Raw genomic sequence first — 24,296 nt, forward strand, 5'->3', positions numbered from 1 at the left:
TGCTATGAGATGATGCTTCTCCAGCCAGTGTCACAGATACTGCGGCGTCTCCGGCTCCGTGATGCTGAGTGGTGCCAGGGAGCGTGCCGGAGCCCCGGCCCCTCCGAGCGCCGTGTTGGGCTGGCCACAGTCCTGGTTCCGGGTGGTCTCATCCCATTCTGGTGTCCACCAGCTGGCCCCATCACCTCTGAGATTGCCCCACAGCTGGCCTTTTGGCCTGGTAGTCTTCTCCTGGGCCATCATCCCTCGCTGTGGGCAGAGCTCAGGATGGCTCAACAGCGGGCACTGGTGCTCCGGTGAGCCCCGTTTTCATTTCCCACGGCAGCGGCTCCGGCTCCGGCTCTTCCAGAGCGGTGGGTGCTGCAGCTCCGTGGGCTGCCAGAGGCTCCGGTTGAGGCTGATGGAGCCTGGCAGGGGCAGAGCTGCTGGTAGTCCCTTGGCAGGGGGGTTACAAAGCTGGGGTCAGAGCCCTGCACCCCACTGCCAGCCCCGCCGTGTCCCCCTGCGTTTGTGTCCCAGCACCCCATGCACCCAGCCAGGGGTGGACCCGCTTTGTCCAGACGCCAGAGCTCTCTTGAGCCCCAGGGTCCAATCCTGGCTCTGATGGAGAGGGTATGACCACAAGGCCGGTCTGCCCCCTCGGGGGCTCTTGCCAGGCTGGGGGAAGATGCTGGATACCGGGGGGGGGGAGGGGGGGCACAAGGGGCTGCTGCTAATCTTGCCCCTACGGCTGGTCTCTGCTGCCAGGCGAGCAGGTAGCAGCAGGGACCTGCCTCCCCACGCTGCCTGCCAGCCTGTCACCTCCTGCCCAGACCTGCCGCAAGGTCATCCATCCCCCCCACCGCCTCCCACTCAGGACCGGGCTGAGCACCTGAGCCAGACCAGGCGAGGCTCAGCACCTCACCTGCCCGCGGGGAGCGTGGGGCATGGAGACACGGCACCCGGCTACAGAAGAAATACATTTTTATTAGGAAAGCACTCTGCAGAGGTGCCAGGCTCTGTCGTACCAAACCAATCCCCCTAACTCCGCTGGATGGGACGCGGGAGCCCGAAGGGTGCCCAGCTCCGGCCATAAATAGTGCTTTGCTCCTGGCCGGCAGCGACCCCAGGGGTGGACGGGAGGGAAGCATCGGTCGAAACCAGCTCGACCCCACACCGAGCGCGGCACGGCTACGGTGGGACCGGCAATGGAGAGCCGTGCCTGGAGCCCAGGGTGCCGGGGGCAGGGGTTTGCCGCCGGTGATGGATGCGGGGCACATCCCCGGCGATGCCCTGGGCGCCGAGCAGCAGCACCCTCCCTCTCCCGTGCGCCGTGGGCCCGGCAGACCAGAGTGGGGCGCGGGAAGCGAGCGGCTCCGTTACTGCAGAATATACCGTGGGTACGTCTAGTACAACAAGCGCTGCTTATGCGATCGATAATACTGCTACAAAAAAAAGGGGGACGGGGGGATATGCCACGCAGGGATCCCCCTGGGTTGACGGCCGGGCCGGCTCCCTGCGGTCCTGCCCCGTGCGGGGAGGGCGAGCTGCCAGACGCGGGCAGGGAGGCGGCAGCAGGGCGCGGATGGGGAGGACCAGGTCCTGGGGCAGGGGAGAGTAAAGGAAAAAAAGGGATGAGGGAAATGGAGGGAGGGAAACGGAGGCTCAAGGCTCTTCCAGTGCCCCCTGCCCAGTCCAGGCATCCACGTCCGCTGGTCGTGCCAGCAAACGTCCTTCCTCCCGGCGCGTGGCCGGCCGGCGCGGTGCCGGTGCCGGCTCCCGGTCACTGCACCGCCTGAGCGGGCGCAGCGGCTGCTCTGGGTGGCTCCAGGCTGGCTTCTCGGCTCTTCTTCCTGGGAGGCTTTTTAATGGGGGTTTTCTTGGCCACTTGCTCGCTGGGGAGAGCCTGGTCCTGGCTGCTGCCGGCGCTTGGCTTTTCCACCCGCTTGGGCTCCCCGGCCGCCGGCTCGGCCGCCCCGGGGATCAGTTTTTGCAGGTGGGGAGAGGTGGGCAGCAAGGGCTTGCTGGTCTTCTGGCCGCCGGCGGCCGCCGAGCGCTTGGCTTTCTGCGGAGGGGTGGGCTTCTCCCGCTGGGCACCCCCCACCCCGTTCGCCCGGGTGCTTCCGTCCCCCTTGTTGAGGCTCTGAGTCTTTTCCTTCAGCTGGGCGGCCAGCTCGGAGGCCAGCTGGGGATGGAGGGGCTCGGAGCGGGGCTTGCTGGCGCTGGGGCTGCGAGGAGCATCCCTGCTGTCCCCAGCCCGCCGCTCCGGCTGGAAGGCGCCCATCTTTCGGAAGGCATTCTGCACCGCCCCGTTGATGCTCTCCGTCGGCTCCGAGACGGCTTTGCTCCGTTGCTTGGGCTTGGAGGGTGAGTGGGGCTCCCCGGTCAGGCTGGCTTTGCCCTCAGGGACGCCGGGCTCTTTCGGCTGCTTCTGCGCTTTCTCCTTGCCCCGCGTGCCTCCCTTCTCCTCCGCTCTGCCCTGCACGCTGGCCGACGTCTCGCTCGGGCTCCTCTTCCTCTTGGCCAAGCCCTGGCCTTGCTCGGGGCTGCCGGAGCGGGCGGCTGCTTGCTCCGGGGACCGGCTGGGCGCCGGCAGCGAGTTGGACTGGCTGGAGCTGTACCTGCCGTGGATCCAGGAGACTTTGGGCTTCGTGGCCGGGTCCGGGGGACGGGGCTTGGTCCTCTCCGGAGATGGTGGCTTCCCGGGGCTGCGGGGCTCCGCGACGGCATCCTCCTCCTCCTTGGACTGCTTGGAGAGGCGGGCGACCCGGGCGTAGAGCGCGGCGCCGGCCGAGCCCGAGCCGCAGGAGGAGCGCTCGCTGTCCGAGGACTTGAGCAGGGGCGTTTCGCTGCTGTCGGCCGGGAAAGCTCTGACGGAGCCCGTCTCCTTCAGGAAGGTGTATTCGCCTGCTTCCTCCCCGCCGGCTGAGGCCACCAGCTTGTCCCCGGGGCTGGCGGGTGTCCCCCTGTCCCTGCTGTCGCCCACGCTCTCTGCGGGAGGAGAGCACGAGGGTGTCAGGCCCAGAGAGGAGAAGGACCGAGATGCTCCCGCAGCATGGTGGGACAGCATCCCACCCGGTTCGTCCCCACACCCTGGTGTGTCCCCAAGGTCCCCCCGTCCCCTCCTCCTGGACAGGCACCCCAGCACGAGAAGGCTCTTAAAAGAACCCGATAGCCGCAAATGCCGGCGGAGGGAGCTCTGAAACCCCACGAGAGGCACCATCAGCACCCGCCTCCCTTCCCAGGGCACCAGGAGCCAGGGTGACACGGTCCCCCCTGCACCCCGCCACTGAGCAGGAGGTGGCCCCTGGCAATGGCCCCGAAGTCCCCCCGGGGAAGTGCCCCGTCCCCCTGCTCACCTTCGTGGGGGACGCAGTACACCGGCCCCTCGTCCGTGGTGTCGAAGGAGGAGAAGGAGCCGCGGGATGACCAGGATGGCGAAGGCTGCTCCACCACGGAGGGTGGCTCGATGAAGCTGCAGTTCAGGGTGTTCTCCAGGTCGTGGTGGGCCACTGCGAGGGCAAGGAACCGCTGTCAGTGCCCGTCCTGCTGGACCCTCCTAGCCCCCGTGCTGGCTGGGAGGGTGGGACGCTGCAATGCCCCCACCCCTGCTCAACTCGCCGGTGGGTCTAGGGGACCGCGGTGGCATCCCAGGCGTGGGGACAGCTCTTGCCGCGCATCCCCACCAGCTCCCCCAGCCAGGTGCCCACACAGTGACGCCTCAATGGTGGTGACCAGCATCCTCCATGCCTGGGGACAAGTGGCTGCGGACAGCAGAGCCCGTTGCAAGCCCTACACCTCCCATCTCCCCCCCCCCTGCCTCTCCACGGCAGGTCTCCAGCTGCCCAAATTGAGGACGCACGCGGTGGAAGGATGAGCCACCCAAACCCCTGGGTCCCACAAAGAGCCGGCGAGCGTCCCAGCAGTCACCCGTGAGCTGCACGACCTGGTACGGGTACCCTGCAAAGAAAGTCCTGGCGTTTCAACCATCCCCTTCCGGGGAATGAAACGCTGGCTTTGATTACGTGAATTTCCACGTCAGCATCACCATTTGCGTTTTTCTTTTCCTTCTGCTTCTGCCAAAGGAGGTAGAAGGAGTGATGCCCGCAGCAGGGGGATGCGCAGTGCTTTTTTTTTTTTTTTTTTTTTTTCCCCCCCCAATTCTGCCACTTCTCAATCCCTGTTGCCAGCTTCTCCCATCCCGAAGCTGAGGAAGAGCATCCCCCCACCTCGCCCCGGCACTGCCCCCTCCGCCTGCAGGGAAGCCGAGCAGAAGAGAAAATCCACCAGAGAGGAAAAACTTAATGTTAAAAATATTTTTGGTTTCAACGGTTAAAAAAAAAAAAAAAATAAATTTAAAAAGCTGAGCAGTGGCAGTTCTCTGGGCCGGGAGGGGACTGGTTTTTCTGTCGGATCGTTTTTTTTCAGGCTTTTTTGCCGGGTAAGTTCACGTCCCAGCCCACCCCGCGGGGCTTCCCCGGGTGCCTGCGGCTTCAGCGTTGCCCTCGGGGTACCCCCAGGACCTGCGTGGAGGGGACTGACCCTTCCAGAGAGCCGGCACGCACCAGATGCTCTTGTCCCCATCCCCTGCCCGCTGGCTTTTGTCCCCTGGGGCGGTGGCAAGCTGTCCCCGAGCCCGGGCACAGCCCTGCACAGGCAGGCTCCCCCTGCGCAGCAGCCGTACGTCCACATTCCCGGGTAATTTGTAACCTCTGCCCGCACATCCCAACCATCGGTCGCTTTGCGATTTGCTGCTTGGACTGTTTGATTCTTGCTTTACAACAGGATAACTCTTAAGTGTTACTGGGATGCCCACCGGAACATTTATTCTTTATTAGGGAATCCGGCTTCGGAGATGCAGGGCCATTAAAATAATGACGGCAGCGATGCACGCTCGCCCCTGCAGAGTTTGACTTCTTGGAGAAAGGAAGGAGGCGGGGGGGGCGGGGGGGGAGGAAAAAAAAAAAAAAAAGCGATATTTAAAGAGCAAAGGGCCTGGAGAGGGGAAAAGGCGGAAGCGGCAGTTTCAACATGGCTTTTTCCTTGTAATAAAAACCAAAAAGGGAAAATTAAAAGCAGCCGGCTGGAAGCGGATGAAGGGAGTTGCTTCCTGAGAGGGGGGGGGTGACGAGTGGCTGGGACTCACGGCCACGAGGCCCATCCAGGACTCGGATGAGACCCAGGATATGGATAAAGGATAAAAAGAGGACGTGCAGCGCACCCGGAGCCGGGCTTGGGGGCTCCTGCGTGGTTCTCTGGGATTTATCCCCCCCCTCCCCCCGCCAGCTGACGTACCACGGGCCAATGGGGCCGGGAGAAATCCGGGTGCTTTCCCTGGGTCCCCTCCTCCTGCTGCTCCTCCCCGAAATCTGCCAGAGCCACAGCACGGTGGTGCCAACCCCAGCCCTGCTTGCACGGTGGCCCACCGTGTCTCAAGACTGGGACGAAGCGGGAGCCCTCCTGGCCACCCACTCTGGCTCATCCCCAGCTCTCCATGGCCAGCGTCTCCCACGGCCGGGGAGGTGCTGCGGATCCGAAGCCGGCGCTGAGGCTGGGGAGCAGCTTTCCAAGGGGGCACCCGGGACTCCGGGCACCCGGTGAACCTCAGTGGGGCTTCAAAACCCGCTGCCCCACCTGGGGAGGTTCTACCACACGTGGGCTTGTGCTCACCAGTGGCGTGGTGGCGCCACGATCATGTTGGAAGCCAGAGGGGAAAACCCGCCTGGCACCAGCAAATGCCCAGTTGTGGCCGCGGCTCCGCAGCAATGGGAGCAGACCCAGACCGACCATCTACCCGGTGTCCTCCGCTTTGGCCAGCGCTGGTTTCACCATGACATCTCCACAGGGTTCTGAGCGCTTCCAGCACTGACCTGTCACTTGGGACGGGTCATTCCAGCAGCCCCCGCTCCCTCCTGCCGGGGCAGGAACAAGGTGGGGAAGAGGCGGCCTCTGCCACGTCATAGTGGCCACCGTGGCTTCCAGATGGAGCCACGCACTGACACGGCACCACGGTCACTGGGCATCACAGGGAGGGGTCTCCCGTCACATCAGGTCTCCCTTGCCAGGGGGGTCCCCAGCTTCAACGGGACCTGGAGGCATCACCAGATCACGCACCAGAGGGACCAGGAGCTGCGGAAGCCCACGCTGGCTCCGTCGTGCCGCACGGGATAACGCCACGAACGCAAGGCAAGCCCCGACCAAAGCATTTCCCCCTCAGCGAAATAACAACCCCCAACCCCAGGAAAAGGCTCTGGGAATAACCCCAGCCCTGCCGGGACCTGAGACCATCCCGAGCATCCCTCCGGCACCGGCGCCGCATCCCGGGGCCGCTGCCGCCCCTGTTTACACAGCGCGGCTGGGTGGGTGCCAGCAGCCTCCGGGCTGGCGCGGGGAAGGCGCAGGCAGCCCCCCTGGAGCCCCCCCCGCCCTCGCCGCACACAGGCACCCCTCTGTCCTCCCCGAGCCCTGCCCGGCCCCTTCCACAAACACGGCCTCTGTTATCCTCTGTTATCCTTGCAGCGGGAATGTTTCTCCGGCCCCGGCGCACCCTGCTCCGGGGCAGGGCTTCGCCGTGCCCCACGCCGCGAGGAGTCGTCCCCCCCCCGCCACTTCCTTGACGCTGGAGCTTGGGCATGGCATGCCAGGATTTGGGGTCACCTCCATGTGTCCCCCCCGCTCCCCGGCCCAGGACAGGGGATTTGGCCTCACGCCGAGCCGCTGCGTGGCGGCACGTGGCTGCTCGGAGCACCCTGCAGCATTGCCCAGCCGGGGAGGGGGGCAGGGGGCTGAGCCCCACGCCAGGGCAGGGTGGGGAGCGCTGCCTTCACCCCCCCCCCTCCCCTGGGTTATTCAGCAGACGCCCAGCTCCTCGCGCTGGGAGCTCTCAGGGCGTGCGGGGTCCAGCCTTCCCTGGACGCAGAGGGTCCCCGACACCCCCGACACGCCCAAGTCAGGGGCTTTGCCGGGTGCGAGCATCCCGCTACCAGCCCACTGCGCGCTCGGGCAGCACGGAGAGGTCGCCCCAAGCCCCCGTGCCTCCGTCCTCACCTCCACGGGGCAGCAGCTGGGCTTTGGCCCCGCGCGAAGCCGGGGCAGGATTAAAACCCAAAAGGCAAACGAGGCGTTTTGCCGCCACGACGGGTGTCGTTCCTCAACCAAAAAAAAAAAAAACCTCGCGAAAGAGCTCCGCCGAGCTCCAGGCGGCAGGTATCCGCCCCCCGCACAGCGAAACGCTGTGCTTTGAGATCCAGAAGCTGCAGACTGAGAAAGGGCCGAGTCCCTGCGAGCTAGGCAGCTCGCACCAAGCACGGGGATGGCCCCGGGGACCCGCGTGTCCCTGTCACCACTCCCCCTGTGCTCGCTGCCCCCCGCCTTTGGGGCTAGAGAAGGTGCTGTGAGCCACAGGCGCTGCACAGCCAGCAGGAAAGCCCCCGGCGTTTGGCTCTCTGTCCCCTCCCCAAACCCCAGCACCTTACCCACGACCTTGGGTAACTTTTGGCGGCGCAGGGGGATGCGGGGGAGCTTCATGCTGATCCGACTGAAACGCCCGCACAAGCGTCTCGGGGGCTTCTTGGCTGCTGCCGGGTCCTGGCTGGAGCTGCAAGAGAAGGCGATGGCTCCATCAGAGAGGAGCAGCGGGGACAGCCTTCACGGGGCCGTGGAGAGAGTCAGGAGCTCAGGGAGGCTGCGATTGCAAAGGGGTTTGGGGAAAGGGAACGGGGCAGATCAAAGCAGGGGGGTGCCCAGGGCACAGGGGGGCCGGGGACCTGCTGGGGCTCCAGCTCGCACGGCGCCGGGATGCGGAGCAGCGCCAGGGGACGGTGGCAAGGCCAGATCCGGCCGTGGCCGTTGGCAGCCCGGCCCCAAAACACCCGCAACGCCAGGCCGAGACCCTGAATCTTTAGAAAAAATGAAAAATCGCCTCAACCCAAAAAACAAACACTTGGCTTCTCTTTATTTGCTCTCTGGTTTTGAAGCCTCCTGGGGCTGAGGTTTCAAGCAATTATCTGCAGCCGCAGGAGCGAGCGGCTGCATGTGTTGACGCAAAGCAACCTGCGACATGCCCAGCACCGCGGCGGTCCCTCGGGATGCTCCGGTGAGGGACCGCTGCTGGGCCAGCGCCACGGGGGACCCAGCTGCTTGGGGACGTCGCGGGGGTCCGGGCACCCCGGAGAAAGGAAACTGTTTTGAGCCATTTCCCCCCTCCTTGCGCGATCCTTCACCATGCAGGGCTGCGTTTGCGCTTTTATCGGCGGGATAAATACAGGCAGCCCCCAGGCTTTCCAAGCCAGATGTGCCGGGCTGGGATTGAGCTGGCAGGGCTGCAAGGGGAGGCTTCCAGAAAATTCCCATACAGCGGCCGGTGGCACAAGGGGAGGCTTTCTCTGCAGCCGAAGGAGCTCCCACAGCCTGTTCATCGCCCACCCACCCCTCGCTGAGCGGCACAAGCCTTCCTCCCCCTGCAGTGGGGCTGTCCCCATCCCCGTCCCTATGGTGGGACGTCCTCCGGTGCCGCCAAAACCCCGCCGGCATCCTGACCTCGCTGCGGGAACGGACCTCACCCTGCCCGACCATCCCCGCGCAGGACAGCTGGCAGCGCGGCAGCCCCTCACCCGCCCCCGGGGCTCACCCCGTGGCCCAGGGGGTTGTTTTGGGGGTCCTGGCCGTGACCCGGTGCCCTCGCTGTATTTTAGGGTTGCCTCTGCAGAGCAGCTCCAGCCCCCAGAGACTGGAGGGGACCCGCTGGGTCTCCATGAAGTGATGGGAGGGAAATGAAGGTGAGGAGGGGGGGAGGAGGGAGGGGGTCCCCAGGCAGGGCTCACTCCGAACCCCTCCATCAGCCCCCCTGCCGCGAGGACGCAGCGGGACCTGCTCAGGACCCGCAGGGCGCACGGTGCTGGGCGGGCAGCGCTGCTCTGCCTCAGTTTCCCTGCAAGCACCGCTGTTCCGCTGCGGTCCCCGCCATCCCCCCCACCCATCCCAGCCCCTCACGGGGCACCGATGTCCCCCAGCCGTCCCCAGACCCGTGGGTCCCCCCTCCTCCCAGGGGGCTCAGGCTTCGTGGCAGAACCCGGCGAGAGCCCGCCCGGCCCCGACACTCACCCGCGGGCTTCGTCCTTCTTGCGGCAGACGCAGCAGCAGCAGAGCAGGGAGAGCAGGAGGATGAGCAGCAGCGCCAGGAGGGCTCCTGCCCCGATCACCCCCATCCGCTGGTTGGCCTCTGCAAGACACAACCGGCGGCTCAGCCCCGTGACGGCCCCGCGGCAGAGCCCGGCATCCCGGCCCGTGCCCCCGGCACTCACCCATGTGGCAGGCGCCCGTCAGCGGGTCGCAGGCGCCGTCGTGGCAGCTGCAGGCTTCAGCACAGTTGGCTCCGTAGCGGCCGGGTGGGCAAGTCAGGTTACAGCTGGAGGGAAGGGGTCGGGTGAGAGCCATTGCCACCCCGGCTGCCGCCTCCCCCCCAAACCCTCCGTTGCTCTGGGGAAAAGCAGGGGCCACCTCTCCAGGCTGCTCCGGCACAGCCCACCCTCCCCCGGCCCCGTAACCCCCAAGGAGCAGGAGCCCATCGCCCACCCAGTGGCGTCACCCATCGCTCGGGGGCTTTGCTCGTCACCCTTGCTGCTCCTGCGCGGGGCTTCGCAATTCGGCACAGCAATCACGAAAGGTTGCTCACCCAGCAGTCGCAGCTAAAGACAACCCGGCGTCGCCCACAGGGTTTCCAGCTCAGCTCGGTGGTGACGCGGCTGTGGCACCCCCGGACTCCCCCACACCGAAATGGGCAGAGCCACAGCGGCCACGAGCCGGGAAAGCACCCAGATTGATTTTGTTTTTATTTTTTTGGCCTCCAAGAAGAAAAAAAAACAACTGAGCAGCCCTCAGGCGCCTGCTCCATCAGGGTGGACCCTCCCGGTTCGGCTGAGCAGGGGCTCAAATCCCCACCGCTGGTAAAACGACCTCCCTGACAGCGTCACCGAGGTGATGGGGACACGCACGAACGGGCACTGACCCTCGAGCATCAACGGCTTGAGCACAGAAAACGTGCGTCAGGCACACGCCAAGCCACCCAGGGCTCCCGGTGTCAGCGGGACTGACACCAGCTGCCACCCCGGCGGTGGGACAGGCACCGTGGCGCAGGACGCAGATGGATTCGGGTTATGCCGGCGGTGCTGCCGGGCACCAAGCCCTCTGCCAGCTGCTCAGTGGCGGCAGCGTCCCGGGCTGGAGCTGCTGCAGCCGTAAGGAGCCAGCGGGCTCCAGCCCAAACCTGCTCCCCCGGGGGATGCAGCTGCCCCCCCGGCCCTGGGCGCCATGCCCGGAGGCGGCTCAGCCCATTTCACGCTCCCACCACTTGCAAAGCACCGTCCCAGCCGAGCCTCGTGCCCGCCAGGCGCCGGCTGACGCCGGGACGGGCGCTGAGCGCCCGTGGCCGCTCCCAGCAGCTGCACTGGGTCAGCAAGGGCTGCAGGACAGGGGCTGGGATATTTCCCCAGCAACCCAAAACCCCTCCCCCCACCACTTGGACCCATATTTCTGTCCCAGGCTGAGATTTTGGGAGAGCACAGGAGGGTGATTTTTTCCCCCCCACGCCTCTGGGAACGATGTGGAGGAGATAAACTGCTCTGTGCACACCACCAATCTTTTAGCAGCTTTTCCTTCAGCATCCTCACAACGTAGAGCTGAGAGGACACCCCTGCATGACAAGGACATCCCTTTCTGCCTTCCTTGCAAAAATCATCCCCTTTTCAGCAAAATTATATGCTGCTGCCCAAACCACTAGTTTGCACATAGTCACAGGGATCCGCCTGAGCACCAAGAAAGTCCCTGAGCCTGCCCGGCGTGCACCGTATGGCACTGCTCAGCCCGCGGTTACAGCTCCGGGATGGTGCTGCGGCTGGGGCTGCATCCCGAGCAACGCCAGTCCCCACATCCCGAGCACCCCTGGTCCCCGCATCCTGAGTCCCTGCATCCCGAGCATCCCCAGTCCCCACATCCCAAGCACCCCCAGTCCCTGTATCCTGAGCATCCCCAGTCCCTGCATTCCGAGTCCCTGCATCCTGAGCATCCCCGGTCCCCCGCATCCTGAGCATCCCCGGTCCCTGCATCATGAGTCCCTGCATCCTGAGCATCCCCAGTGCCCGCATGCCAAGCACCCCCAGTCCCCACATCCTGAGTCCCTGCATCCCAAGCACCCCGGTCCCCACATCCCGAGCATCCCCAGTCCTTGCATCCCGAGTCCCTGCATTCCGACCATCCCCAGTCCCCACATCCCAAGCACCCCCGGTCCCCGCATCCTGAGTCCCTGCATCCCGAGCACCCTCGGTCCCCGCATCCTGAGTCCCTGCATCCTGAGCATCCCCCGTCCCTCCATCCCGAGCCCCTGCATCCCAAGCATCCCCAGTCCCCGCATCCCCGGTCCCTGCATCCTAAGCACCCCCCGTCCCCGCATCCCTGGTCCCCGCATTCTGAGCCCCTGCATCCCGAGCACCCCCGGTCCCCGCATCCCGAGTCCCTGCATCCCAAGCATCCCTGGTCCCCACATCCCGAGCACTCCCAGTCCCCGCATCCCGAGCAGCCCCGGTCCCCGCATCCTGAGTCCCTGCATCCCGAGCACCCCTGGTCCCCGCATCCTGAGCATCCCCAGTCCCTGCATCCCGAGTCCCTGCATCCTGAGCATCCCCAGTCCCCGCATCCCGAGCACCTCCGGTGCCTGCATCCTGAGTCCCTGCATCCTGAGCAGTCCCGATTCCTCCATCCCGAGCAGCCCCAGTCCCCGCATCCCGAGTCCCTGCATCCCGAGCACCCCCGGTCCCCACATCCCCAGTGCTGCGCCAGGGCCTCGGAACAATGTAATTCCCGCGCTGCCCCCCCTTTGCTAACGAAGGTGGCAGCGATGCCCGGGATGAGCATCCCGAGCTGGCAGCGGTGCCCGGCCAAGGCTGCCTCCCTGCTCACCTCCGCAGCTCTGCCCGCAGCACAATCGGACGGCGAAGCCCCAAAATCCCACCCTAAATCCAAATGCTCCCTGTTTCCAAACCCAGAGAGAAATGCCAGCGCAGGCGGAATGCTGCTCCCAAATCCTTGCTGCCTCCGCCAGCCTCACGGTTAATTCCCGGGAAAATCCAAGCAACACCTGGCAGGACCTGGGGGGAGCTGGTTTGCCCCGGCCGGGTGGAAAAACGCTTTCCTCGCCTTTTCAAACAGCATTTCAGTCCCACACTGGAAAAACACCACCGGGGGACTGATATGCCTTGTGCCCCTTCCTTGGGAAGGGGAGAGGGCCAGGGGGCTCTTCCCAGGGATGAGGAAGACCCCGGCCGGAGCGGCAGCTTGCAGCAGCAGCACCCCGTGGATTCCATGCCCGTGAGGCTATTTGCTATTCTGGGATGTGGTTTTCTCTCCCTTTTTGGCTAGAAATTCCAGCCTGGACTTAAAAACAAAACAAACAACCAACCACCATTTTGTCGACGGCATTTGTTTTTGCGCCAAATAGGCATTTCCTAAAGCAAAATCCCTCCCTGGCAGTGTTACCTTGCAGCTAACGGCTCCGCAAGCCTGTCCTTTCCCTTCCGCTCCAAAAAAAATCATCCAAATTATTGCCCGCGAGCGCTTCCACCACAGCAAACCTCTCGGCTGGGAACAACGTAGGACCCAAGGGGGCAAGAGGTGCCCGAGAACCAACTGTGCCCTGGGGCACAGCCCGGAGCGTGCCCACCGCGCCTCACTTACTAGATGCCGTGGGAGCCGGGGCGGCAGAGGCACCGACCGGTCTCGAAGTGGCACTGGCCGTTGACGCAGTCGCTGCAGACGAAGGCGCAGTTCTCCCCGTACGTCCCGTTCCGGCACTTGGTTTCGCACCTGGGGAGGGATGAGGGCAGGTGGCTGGAGCACCCACGGCTCCTGGGACCTCTGGCATCCCCCCCCCCGGCCCCTGGGCCCTCCCGCCTGCGGGCAGGGAGACGGGGCTGCGCATTGTCAGCCCCATTTGGGTGCTGCGAAGCCCCGCACCCAACCTTGGGCACAAGAGGGGGCGGGAAAGCACCCCGGTGTGAGAGCTGAGCCCCACCATTACCCGGGACCGTGGGGCGGGGGTGTCGTAGCCTGCCTCTGCTCCCATGGCCGCGGCAGCGGGCTCAGCCCACCCCTGCCCTCCCCTCCTGGCTGTGGAAACCCGCAGTCACCCCCCGCTCCCCGGGCAGGGAGCAGCAGGGAAGGCTGGGGGTCGCTGCGCCGGGGCCCGACTCCGCGTCCAGCCGCACTCACCGGTCTCCGATCCAGCCCGGGTTGCAATGGGAGCACTTGCCGTTGATGTGGTTGCAGGTGTGGCCGTCCTTGCAGGGGGGACAGAGCTTCTCGCAGCCCTCTCCGTAGAAGCCGGGCGAGCAGGGCTGGTCGCACTTGGTGCCGTTCCAGCCCGCCTCGCAGGTCAGGCAGCGCCCGTCCGCCACCGTGCACGGCTGCAGGCTCTTGCACTGCCCGCACCTGCAACAGCCGAGGAAGGACCCATCACCCGGCGCCGCATCCCCCAAAACCTCCTGCTGCCACCTCCCACCGAGCCCACGGTGCCGCTTCAGGCCCAACAGGGTCCGGCCACTCACCGCCTCCTGCAGCCTTGGCCGTAGAAGCCAGCTGGGCACGGCTCGCGGCAGTACTTGCCCCGGTAGCCCGGCTCGCACGTGCAGGTCCCATCCACCTGGTTGCACTTGCCCTTGTAGCACTGGCAGTAGCGGTCACAGCGGGGCCCGAAGGTCCGCTCCCGGCACTGGCAGCGCCCCGTGAACTGCTCGCAGGGCGAGTTGTTGCAGGAGCACTGGTTGTTGCAGCCGCGGCCCCACCAGCCGGGCTGGCACAGGCAGTTGCCCGTCTGCTGGTCGCACTGGGAGTTGTGGCTGCAATAGCAGGAGCTGGAGCACTGGGGTCCCCACCAGTTGGGCTCGCAGGTGCATTTGCCCGTCTTCTGGTCGCACTTGCCGTGCTTGCAGAGGCAGACGTTCTCGCATTTGGGCCCCCAGCGGTTGGGGTTGCAGGTGCACTGGCCCGTCACGTCCTCGCACTGCCCGTTGGGGTGGCAGCTGCACATCTCCTTGCAGTCGGGACCCCAGAACTGCCGGGGACACTCTGCGGGCAGAGCCGTCAGCCCTGGCGCTGCCCGTGGGACAACCCCACCAGAGGCCACCAGTGGAGACCCCCAGTCCCAACAGGAACTCTTGACCACAGTCCCCCCCCGCCCCAGCAACCTCCCCGTGTGCTGGATCTCAGAGGAGACCCCTCCAAAGGGACGATATACCCTGGGGACAACGCCAGCGGGACAGGCAACGGCAGAGCAAGAGCATCCGCAGCCCCAACCCCGATGGCTCCGCTCTGGAAAGTGACCCCAGGGCCACCCCGGTGAACCCCGCCGTGGACACGTGGCCGCCCGCCGGTACTCACTGGTGTCGCAGTTGGCGCCGAAGTAGCCGTGGCGGCAGCGGCACTCGCCAGGCCTGACGCACACCTCGTTCTCCTTGCAGGTGAAGTTCCCCTCGCACACGGCTGGACGGACGGACAGACAGACAGCAGGCATGAGCCTGAGTGCCACCGGGCTCGTCCCTGCTCCCCCAACCCCCCCCGGTCCCCGGTCCTGCAGAGCAGGGGAAGGGGTGCGCGGTGGCACTCTGGCTGCTGCTGAGCTGTGGCACTGTGGCCGTCCTGGCAAGCAGCCAGGCAGGCTGGATGGGACCCTCAGCAGGAAAATGCCACCAGCCTCCTGCCACCCAGCTCAGCCCCGTCCCTGTCACCAGCCTCCTGCCACCCAGCTCAGCTCCGTCCTGGCTACCAGCCTCCTGCCACCCAGCTCAACAGCATCACCACCACCAGCCTCCTGCCACCCGGCCCAGCCCTGTCCCTGTCACCGGCTGCAGCCACCAGCAGCATCCCTCGCTCAGCTCCGTATGGCCGGCCGGGAGAACGGGGACATGGGTGGGGGGATTGCGGGCAGCCACGAGCACGGTCCCCCTGTCCCCTTCCCTGCACTCCTTACGGACCGCAGCGCTGTCACTGCCACCCCCACCACCACCTTGCCCACGCAGGGCCACCAGCCCCTCTCCTGCCGAGGGGACCTTGCGCCAGGGCCCGATGCCCGGAGCAGGGCGGGCGCAGGACGTGGGACAGGCAGCACCGCGGTGCAGGGAGGCACAGGCAGGTCCCGCATGGCCCTGGACAAGCCTCTGCAGCCACCGGGAGAGGGAGAGCAGCCCACCCATCCCATCCACCTTACCTGGGAGTTCTTAGACCTACGGTGATGGATACTATAGAAACCCCTAAAATAGACAGATTACACAGGTTAGGAGCAGTGAGTCTAACGGTTAGAGCAGGCTGGGGGGGTGAGGAGATGGGGACAAGCTCGCTGGTGGGACCATCCTCCCCCCACTGTCCTGGCAGACCCTGTCCTTCTCCCTCCCTGCCGGCACGCCGAAGGGACCGCGTCCTGTTCCCGGCGCACGGACACCCAACGCATGCAGCGAGCGGTTACGAGGGCTCATGCACGGTGGGTTAGTTGGTTACGTGGTCTTCGCCGCCGGCTGCAAACCGCTGACGGCCCGGGCTGGCGCGCAGGGTTTCCTCCGGCTCTCCTGGGGCAAGGCGAGCCCCGCGGCCAGCTGAGACTGCGGGGAGGAGCACAGGAACCCCAAAATAGCTGCCTGCATCGTGCAGGGGGTGAGAGCTCCCGGGGCTTCATGCTGAGCATCTGTGCCAGCTCGCCATGGCCCCCGCTAAGAGCTGTAACGCCTGACCCAGCTGGGGTTGCCCTGCCTGCAGGCTTGGTGGCCCTGCCTGCCCTGGCAGCCTCTCCCCAGCGGGGCCACCATGGACGCGTGCCTGGCCGCGGCAGCTTCTCCTCCGTCGGCGGCTCCAGCTCGGCTCCTCACGCTGCTGCAGCACCGGTGGAACTGCTCTGGGTCCCATCCCTGCAGCCACACCTTCCCTGTCCCCACGCTTCACCCCGGGGGACACCTCGCTGTCCCTTGGGTCCCAGAGCAGCTCCCCCAAGTCCTTAGACCTGAAGCTGGCCGGCACGGAGGGAAACCCCCCAGCCTGGGAGCGGAGGTGACGCTCCTTGCGGAGGAGTCCACTGGGGACTGGGGCACCTCAGGGCATCGCTGTGGGGGCAGGGGGGACCCCAGGGCCTGGCTCTGTGACCAGCACCGGGGCTGAGCACCCGTTCCATCCACGCGCTGCTGGCTCCGAGCGCGGCGGGGAGGCTGGGCAGCCTCCAGCAGCCCCGGGGAGCCCAGCTGCAGGCAGGGGTCCCTCGCCACGGGGCACAGCAGGGTGTCCCCTGAACAGCCACGGTGAGACCAGGAGGGCTCAGCAAAGGATGGGCAGATGAGCAGCGCCCAAACGAAGCAAAATGCCAGTCCTTACCTATTAAACACTCGCTTCCTTGTTGCCTCCATCCCGGGCAGCACACGAGCACCGAGGAGCTGCAGGAGAAAGAAAAGCACCACAAATGGTTACGACCCTCAGAACATCTTGCTCCTTCCCAAAAAATCCACTGGGAGCATCAACGCCATGATGGTGAGAGGTTCCACCCCCAGTGAGTGGTTGCTGCACCCCTGGGGGCCAAGGAGAGCTGTTGGCTCTTCCTCCACCACGCAGGGAGCACGGATCTGCTGGGGGGCTCCCATGGGCGCCAGCTTGAGATGCCCCACCAGCCAGCCGAGCTGAGGCCGGGAGCGAGGACGGGACCAGTCCCTCCCATTAATCAGGAGCGATGAAACAACAAAAGCCGCGTTTCCAACCATTACTGTAAAAAAAAAAAAAAATACCCCAAAGACCCTCAAAAGCTGGGGAAAAAAGGGACGGCTCTAAATGTCCCAGGAGAAAACCAACGGCTCTGCCCCTGAAGGCCTGGCAAAGCAGCTTGCTCCCGGGACGGGACGGCTCGGTACCTGCAGCCAGACACCCGGCACGTCTCCCATGGGTGCTGGATCCTCCGGCTCAGGAGGACACTGCGGTGACGGGGGGTCAGCAGCGCCTGTCCCCATCCTGCCCTCCCCTGCCTGCATGAAGCCCCCTGCCCTCCCCTGCCTGCCCGCACCCTCTGTGCCAGGAGCCCGCGGGGGCCAGGAGCAGACCGGGAAGGACCCCTGCAACCCCCCCTGCCACGGGCACAGGGGCAGCAAGTCCCCCCTGGGCTCAAGGGACCCGTATTTCCACTCGGCGCTGACTGGCTGCCGCAGAAAGACCGAACATGACCTAAACCCCAGGCTCACTGCGCGGTGGCCGGGGGGGGACGGCACCCCAAAGGCAGGCTGGCACCTCCCTGCCAGGATGGCTGGAGCACCACCAGCTCCCAGGGCATGTCCCCCACGTACGAACCGGGCGATGCCGACCGCAGGCGGCTGGGACGTGTCCCTGAGCCCTTGGCTGTCCTGGAGTGCCACCACCTGCGGGGAGCACCCTGCCCGGGATCATCAGCCAAAGCGTTTTTGGCACAAGCTTGACCCCGGCCAACGCCAGGATGGGGGGGGTCTCAGACCCCCTGGGAGGCTCAGGGAGACATGGGGACCAAGCAGGGACACCTCACCCACACTTCAATGTCCCCCACCCCCCCCAAAAGCGAACGGCTGGGGGCTCACGGTGCTGCAACCCAGCTCCCCGCACCGTGACACTGCAGGAACCCCCCCCCCCGGCAGGGAAATCTGCTCATCCCCAGGGTGCCCCGCACCGCCTGGCCCCCACCGGCACCGGGAGTGATGCTGGAGGGTTAGACACGATCCGAGTGGACGCGGCAGTCAAGGAAAACTTCACCCAGGCTGGTCCGGCGGCGCAGCCTGGAATGCGTTTTGCCTTTTTTTTTTTTTTTTTTTTTTTCCTTTTTTTTCTTTCCCTTTTCCTCTTTCTATGTAACAAATGCAGAAGAGGAGGAGGAGACAGCGAGGAAGTATTCGCTCGAAACCCAGCGCAGTCACAGGACCGCGTCTGGCTGCCAGACCGCCTTGTCCTGGGGCCGGGGAGGGAGCTGCCAGCAGCCCCCCCCCCGGCCAAACGCGGGCGCTGGGGGGGGGAATGGGGGGGGGGGCGCGCAGCTGGACGCAGCTCCCACCCCCGGCCCCTCGGCGGGCAGCACCCGCATGGCCGAGCCGGGAGCATCGCGTCCCCCTTTTTTGCGGCGGACGGTGAAAAATTGGAAAGGAGGCAGAAAAGAACCACAAAAATGATTCAAGGCCTGGAAAAAATGCCTTGCAGCTGGAGCCCAAAATAGCTCCATCTATTCAGCCTGCCGAAGCGTTCGCAAGACGCTGCGACGGCAGCCGGCGCGTACCCACCCCCCCCCCCCGTCCCCGCCCGGTGCGGGGACCCCGGGGCTTGAGTGGGGGGCTCTGCTCCCGCCAAGCACGCAAGGGGATGCCGGGTGTTAATGGCCAAGGGGGGGGCCGACCATCAAACCACCTCCCTGAGGAGCGGCTGGGCCGGAGACAACGGTTCTTCCCTGCAAAAAGCTTCAGGCTGCCCTCCCTGAAAAGATTCACCGGCTGTGCCGGGATGCTCGGGCGCAGGCGGGGAAGGGTCCGCAGTGCCCTGACCCCCCCACCCCACGGTCCCGCGGCACAGCCAAAGTACCCGCTCGTCCCACCTGGGCTCGCTTTCACCGCTCCACCCTTTCGCAATTCGGTGTTGGGTGGGTTTTTAGATGAAACCGTCGCAGGTTTGCGAGGGGAAACTCCTCCGCTTGGGAAACCTCCTCCCTCGAGCCTGCCTGGCCACCAAAACGGGCATCGCGGGGGATGCGCCAAAAAGCATCAACCGTGGCCGAAAGCCCCACGCCGACCGCCTGCTGAAACACGGCGGCAGGAGGGAAAACCCCTTCTCCTGACCGCGACCACCACCGGCAGGGAGCCCAGCCCACCCACCGCCTCGCCGGACGCGGGATCCGGGCTTATCTTTCCACTGATAGCTAATCTCTCCTTCCCCGTGCCCACCGATGGCGTCCCACGCCCCTCCGCTCAGCCCCCGCCTCCTTTATCAGCGGCTTTGACAGCAAATGAACTTGCTCCCGTCGCAAGGAGAGGCAGCTGGGATGCGGCACTGGGTAACTGGTGCTCCCAGTAGGGCACACGGACTGGTCCCCGAGCGCGGCGAGCCCCCGGTAGGGTCGGCGCTGGCTGCAGAGGTGACGGGCGCCCATCGGGTCTGAAACACCTCCCGTGGTCTCAGCTCCTACAAAAAGGGCTCGCTCTGTGTGCCCCGTGACCACTGGAACCGGGATAACTGGGAGATCTGTTTTAAAAGCTCGCTCCCGATGCACGTGGACGTGCCACCGCAGACGTGCGCAGCACAAACACGTTTTCTATTCCTTTTTTCTTTTCTTCGAAGCACTTACAAACGCCGGGAAAAAGAAGAAGGAAAAGTAGCCTCTGAGACTTTGCTGGGGCTCGGGAGCTTTGCTGGCGCGGAGGAGGAGGAGCGGGGATGTGAGCAGACCTGGAGCCGCGACCTGCAGGGACAAGCGCTCGATGCCAGCGTTGGCCCTGGCAACGTGGCCACGTCCCGCTCACGCCGAGCATCAGCGGGATGTCCACAAGTGCTCCGGGAGTTTCTAAAGAGGCAGAATATTTTCCTTGCGGATTAATATCCCGCATATCCCCTTTCCCTATGGCTACGGAGAGGGCTCCTGAGGCAGGGGGGGCGGCTCCTTATCCAACACAGCCCCTCCTTCCCCCCCGAAGAATGAGGAGTGGGCTCACACCCCTGGAAGCAGGAGAGAGACCCGGGGGCTCAGGTGGGAGCTGCTGCCCGTGGTCGCCCGCGAGACCCCCCCCGTGCTCTCAGCCCCCCAGGCAGAGCTGCAGAGGAGCCCTGAGGGCGCACAGCGTGTCCCCAAAGCCCACAGCGTTGCTGTCACCTGCCCCAGCCACGTGGCCACCCCCGGTGCTTCCCACCCCGCGCCTCCTCCCAAGCGTCACCCCGGTGCTGAGCTCCTTCTTTCTCCATGTCACCCATCGCTCGGTGCCACCCAGCTCCCCCCGTGCGGCACACAGGGCTCTTGCGTCCCAGGCAGCAGCATCCCCCCCGAGCTGAACCCAGCCTCGGGGCGCGGGCAGACAGACCCCCTGGTGCAGGCAGGAGTAGGTCCCCGTGCGCAAAGGGAAACCCTTCAAGGCAGAGAAAGAAAAGAAAAAGAAGTTAAAAAAACCCCCAAGATTACCAAAAGAGAGCGTTAGCGAGAGCGGGCCGGGGACAAAGCAATGCCCACTCGCGCAGGCTCTCATCAGCCTGCATCCCAAACGGCAGCTCCGGAGAGGGTTGCGCCAACTTGTAGCTGATTATAAAAGAGCTTCAAATTCAGGAGCAAGTTGCATCTAGTACACAAAACCTGAACACCAAATGGCTCCCAAATATGCCCTTTTCTGCTGCCCTAACTAGTTCCTCGCTGGCCGGCTCTCAGGAGGTCACGGGAGGGGCTGAAGCAGAATCATCCTCTGAAACCCGCAGCCGGCATCTCCGAGGGATGCCTGGGTGTGCTCGGCAGAGCCACGCGGCCAAGAGTCCAACCAGCAGCTTTACCACGCTCGGGCAGGGGACGCCGGGACCTCCTCCCCGAGCCACCTCCAGCCCAGCTGCCACCAGCCCCAGGCACAGGGCAGGACCTGCCTCGGGTTCTTGGGGCCACCAAGGTGGGTTTGGATGGTGACACGTGGGGTGTCCTCCATGTGGAGGGGAGCAGCACAGTGAAGTCGGGGGTGTGTGTGTGTGTGTGCGTGCCAGGTGTGTGGGTGGGGAGGGAAGAAGGGTTTGCAGAAGGGTGAGGGGTGGGAAATGACGCAGACATCATCTCAGCTTCCTAGGGACTGTCCCCTCCCCACTTTGTCTGGCTCCTAGGCTGCCTTCAGGCCCCATCTGCCATGGGAGGACGGACATCATCCCCTGCCCATCCCCTGCTCGCCAGCGGTTGCCTCTTGTGCACTCCATGGCACCCATGGGTGCACAGAGAGCGAGCCTGAGCCCTGCGGCGCTGGGTGCAGCACCTCCCCCACCTCCGTCCATCAGGGATTGGGGGGTGTGTGTGTGTGTCCCTGTGCAAGGGGGACCACCCAGGCACCCCATCCCTAGCATGTGGGGTGGGATGCCAGGAACGGGGCCCCAGGGGGGTGGCCCTGCTCACGTTCCCTCTGTCACCCCCGGGATGCGGTAGCAGTTTTGCTGGGAATCAGCTGGGCAGGTCCCGGGCAGGCAGGGAGGGACGGCTCCCCGCATCCTCCCCTGCCGAGGAACAGCACAGGGCCCGGAGCTGCGGCCGCTCTGGCTCCTGAAATACCTCCTTCGGAAACTCAGGCTGTAATTTGAGGAGGGGGCACCAGCGCCCTGCGGCCCTGCTGAATGGAGCCATTATGCGGCCCCTCTCGCTGGCAGCACATGTTTTCCTTGTGGACTCGTCTGACCTCACGGGTGAGATGTAAAGGTGCATTTATGGCCCGGGCCCCCCATCAAGGGCAGGGGATCTTACTCTCCCCGCTGGGAGGGAGCGGCTGTGGGCGCTCCCCCTCCTTTGCTTGGGGCCAGCCTGACCCAGGAGCCCGGAGAGCACCAAGCCCGGGCGCTGCGGAGAAGCTTGGCCCGAGATGATGCTCTGCAAAGCGACCCATGGCACATGGAGAGCACTGGGAGCGGGGACAAGGCAGTGCCAGCTCCTGGGCCCCTGCCGCCAGCCAGGCAGGCAGGATGCGAGCCCCGGGGACAGCCAGGCAGTGCCAGCACCCACTTCCCGAAAGTCAAACCCGAGGGTCCTGGAACTGCCAACTCCACCATCCCAAGCAGCCCAGGGCAGCTCCACCAGGACACCCAGAGCATCCTGCATCCTGCCAGCAGTGGGACCGTCCCGGGGGGTGCAGGACCGGCCCCCCCCCAGTCCAACCCAATCGCCGGAGGCACCCAGGACCCTCTCCCCACAACAGGACCGGCCCCGGGGATGCAGGATTGCGCCCCCCCCGCCCCCCGCCGCCCTCCCAGCACGACTCGATCCCCAGAGGCACCCAAGACCAGCTCCCCACAACAGCACGGACCCACGGGGAGGCAGGACCGGCCCCGGGACGCTCAGGACCGGCTCCCCGCAGCACTCCCGGGGACCAGCACCGCCCACCCCCCGCTCCCGGCCCCGCCGGGGCTGAGCTCCTCGCCCCCTTCCCCGGTGCCCGGTTCCCCCCGCCCCAGCCCCGCATAAGCCGGACTTTGTCTTGGAAGGCGCCCAGCGCCGCGGCCGGCCCGGGGGAGGGGAGCGGCGGGTCCCCGTCCGTCCGTCCGTCCCCCCCCCGCCAGCCCCGGGCCGCGGGTCGGGGGTCCCGCCGCACACCCCGCCACACCTGCCCGCCCCGCCGCTCCTACCCGCCGGCCCTGCAGACGTTCCTGCCGCGGGGGCTCAGCTCCTGGGCGGCTCCGCGGCTCAACAGCAACAGCAGCAACAGCAGCGGCGGCAGCAGCGGCGGCAGCAGCGCGGCGGCCCCGGCTCGGGCGCGGCGGGGCGGTCGCAACCCACCGGCCGCCATGACCGTCGGAGCGGCGGGGCCCGGCTTGACCCGGCCCATCCCATACGGGGCCGGGCGCTCTCCCACCCCCCCACCCACCCTCCCTCCCCCGCCCCGGCTCCGCCGTGCCCGGTACCCGCCCTGCCCCGGCGGCCGCTCGGCGGGCGGAAGCCGCAGTTGCGAGCGCTGCTCCGCCGCCGCCGCCGCCTCCCCCGCGCCCCTCTCGGCAGCGGCGGGAGGGGCCCCGCCGCCAGCCAGGAAATTCCGCATTGGTTCCCCTGACGGCGGGCCAGGCTCCGGGGGCCGCCGGCCGCCGCTCCCCCCGACCCCGCCCCCGCCACCAGCCGCGGGGCAGCGCCGCCCCGACGGTCCCCGGGGTCTCTCCCCGGTAGGGCAGCCCCGCGGAACCGGCGGGTTTCCCGAGGATGGGGAGAAGTTGCGGAGTCCTGGCTTCCAGTTCAGCCCGGGGGGCCGGTAGCTCCCGGGAGTCCAGTGGCTCCGGGGGCCGGCAGCACCGGGGTTCGGCTGTCATGGTGGTTTGGCAGGTCCAGGTCCCCGGGAGCCCGTGGGAATCTGGCAGCCCCGGGGTCTGGCTGTCCCGGGGATCCAGCAGCTCCAGGGGTCCGACAGCCCTGCGCGTCCAAGAACCCCGGGGTCTGGCTGTCCCAGGGGTCCGGCGGCCTGCGGCCAACAGCCCGGGGTCCGGCTGTCCTCATGGTCTGGCAGCTCCAGGTGCCCAGGAGTCCCTGGGAGTCCGGGAGCCCCAGGTTCCAGCTGTCCCTGGGATCTGGCAGCCCCAGATGCGCAACAGCCCTGGGATCCGTTTGACCTGGGGATCCAGCAGCTCCAGGGATCCAACAGCCCTGGGTGCCCAAGAGCCCCGGGGTCCAGCTGTCCTAGGGGTCTGGCAGCCTCAGGTGCCCAACAGCCCCAGGGTCCATCTGTCCTGGGGATCTGGCAGCCCCCGGTGTGCAACATGACGGATGCAGCTGTCCTAGGGGTCCGGCAGTGCCAGTATCCGTGTGACCTGGGGATCCAGCAACTCCAGGTGCCTGACAGCCCCGGGGTCTGTCTGTCATGGGGGTCCGACAGCCCCAGTCCCGGGGTCTAGCTATCCTGGTGGTCCAGCTGTCCTGGTGGTCTGGCATCTCCATGTGTCTGGCAGTCCCGGGGGTCCAACAGCCCCTGGACCAGTCTGCTGGGAGCCAGGCAGGGACCCGCGGGAGCCAAGTGGTGCCTGCAGTGACAGGGCCAAGGGAGCACAGCCCTGAACAGGGACAGAAGGGCTCCAGGGGAGCCACTGGTTAACCCACCGTAAGGACACAGCTGGGAATTTTGGGGACACACTGGGCACCCCTGGCCCGGTGGGGCAGCCTGCTCAATAAGCTCCCTCAGCCTGACAGCACAGCAGCACTGAATGAGCCGGGGCTCCCCTGGCCGCCGCCCCGAGCCAGCTGGCTTTTCAGTTTAATGGTCACGGCAAGAGACGGCTCAAGCTTGTCCGAGATCCAGGGACATCCGATAGCTGTATGGTGAAAGCACGGAGGGAGGACACGCCAGCCACCTCCCATGTGGTAGCACAAATGCAGCTAAATAGCTGCAGCCATCCGTCTCCTGCTGAGTGCTGCCTGCATCCAAGGCGCTGTGGAAGGGTCTATGGAGAGTGGGCATCTCCTGCAGAGCTGGGTGTGAGTGCTGGAGGGGGGGGGGTCCTGCGGACGCGGAGCCTCCATCACACTAGGCATGAGTTGGGCAGCATCCTTCTGGAGAGGATTAGGGAGTCCTGGTGGTGTCCTGAGCACCTTCCCAGCCCTG

The 24,296-nt window shown here is 66.0% G+C and overlaps 1 protein-coding gene across 3 annotated transcripts; it reads right to left on the reverse strand.

The window, feature by feature from the left end:
* Positions 1–946: 946 nt before the first annotated feature.
* On the reverse strand, positions 947–22,550 carry SCARF2 (scavenger receptor class F member 2). 3 transcript variants are annotated; one of them, XM_074606555.1, is made up of 12 exons: positions 22,342–22,543; positions 16,381–16,439; positions 15,233–15,275; positions 14,407–14,508; positions 13,575–14,094; positions 13,240–13,458; positions 12,706–12,834; positions 9,282–9,385; positions 9,082–9,199; positions 7,455–7,576; positions 3,339–3,491; positions 947–2,970 (listed from the first exon to the last, which is right to left on the reverse strand). In XM_074606555.1, exons 5-12 carry the CDS (start codon positions 14,054–14,056, stop codon positions 1,763–1,765), a joined length of 2,535 nt encoding a protein of 844 aa, XP_074462656.1. In that variant the 5' UTR covers positions 14,057–14,094; positions 14,407–14,508; positions 15,233–15,275; positions 16,381–16,439; positions 22,342–22,543; the 3' UTR covers positions 947–1,762. The 3 variants fall into 3 exon arrangements, with proteins under 3 accessions (XP_074462656.1, XP_074462655.1, XP_074462657.1); XM_074606554.1 differs by lacking the exon at positions 15,233–15,275 and having other exon boundaries at positions 22,342–22,550; XM_074606556.1 differs by lacking the exons at positions 16,381–16,439; positions 22,342–22,543 and adding an exon at positions 15,520–15,594.
* Between the last annotated feature and the right edge of the window lie 1,746 nt (positions 22,551–24,296).

This window comes from Larus michahellis, chromosome 13 (genome assembly GCF_964199755.1).
Source record: "Larus michahellis chromosome 13, bLarMic1.1, whole genome shotgun sequence".
Taxonomy (NCBI): Eukaryota; Metazoa; Chordata; class Aves; order Charadriiformes; family Laridae; genus Larus; species Larus michahellis.

Bases quoted from the DNA above. Each gene is read 5' to 3' on its own strand.
- SCARF2 (XM_074606554.1), bottom strand. From the start codon at position 22,541: ATGGGCCGGGTCAAGCCGGGCCCCGCCGCTCCGACGGTCATGGCGGCC. The intron at 13,459-13,574 runs GTGAGTGGCCGG...CGGCTGTTGCAG, and splicing joins GGCCAAGGCTGCAGGAGGCG to GTGCGGGCAGTGCAAGAGCC. The intron at 12,835-13,239 runs GTGAGTGCGGCT...ATCCCTCCCCAG, and splicing joins CCGGGCTGGATCGGAGACCG to GTGCGAAACCAAGTGCCGGA.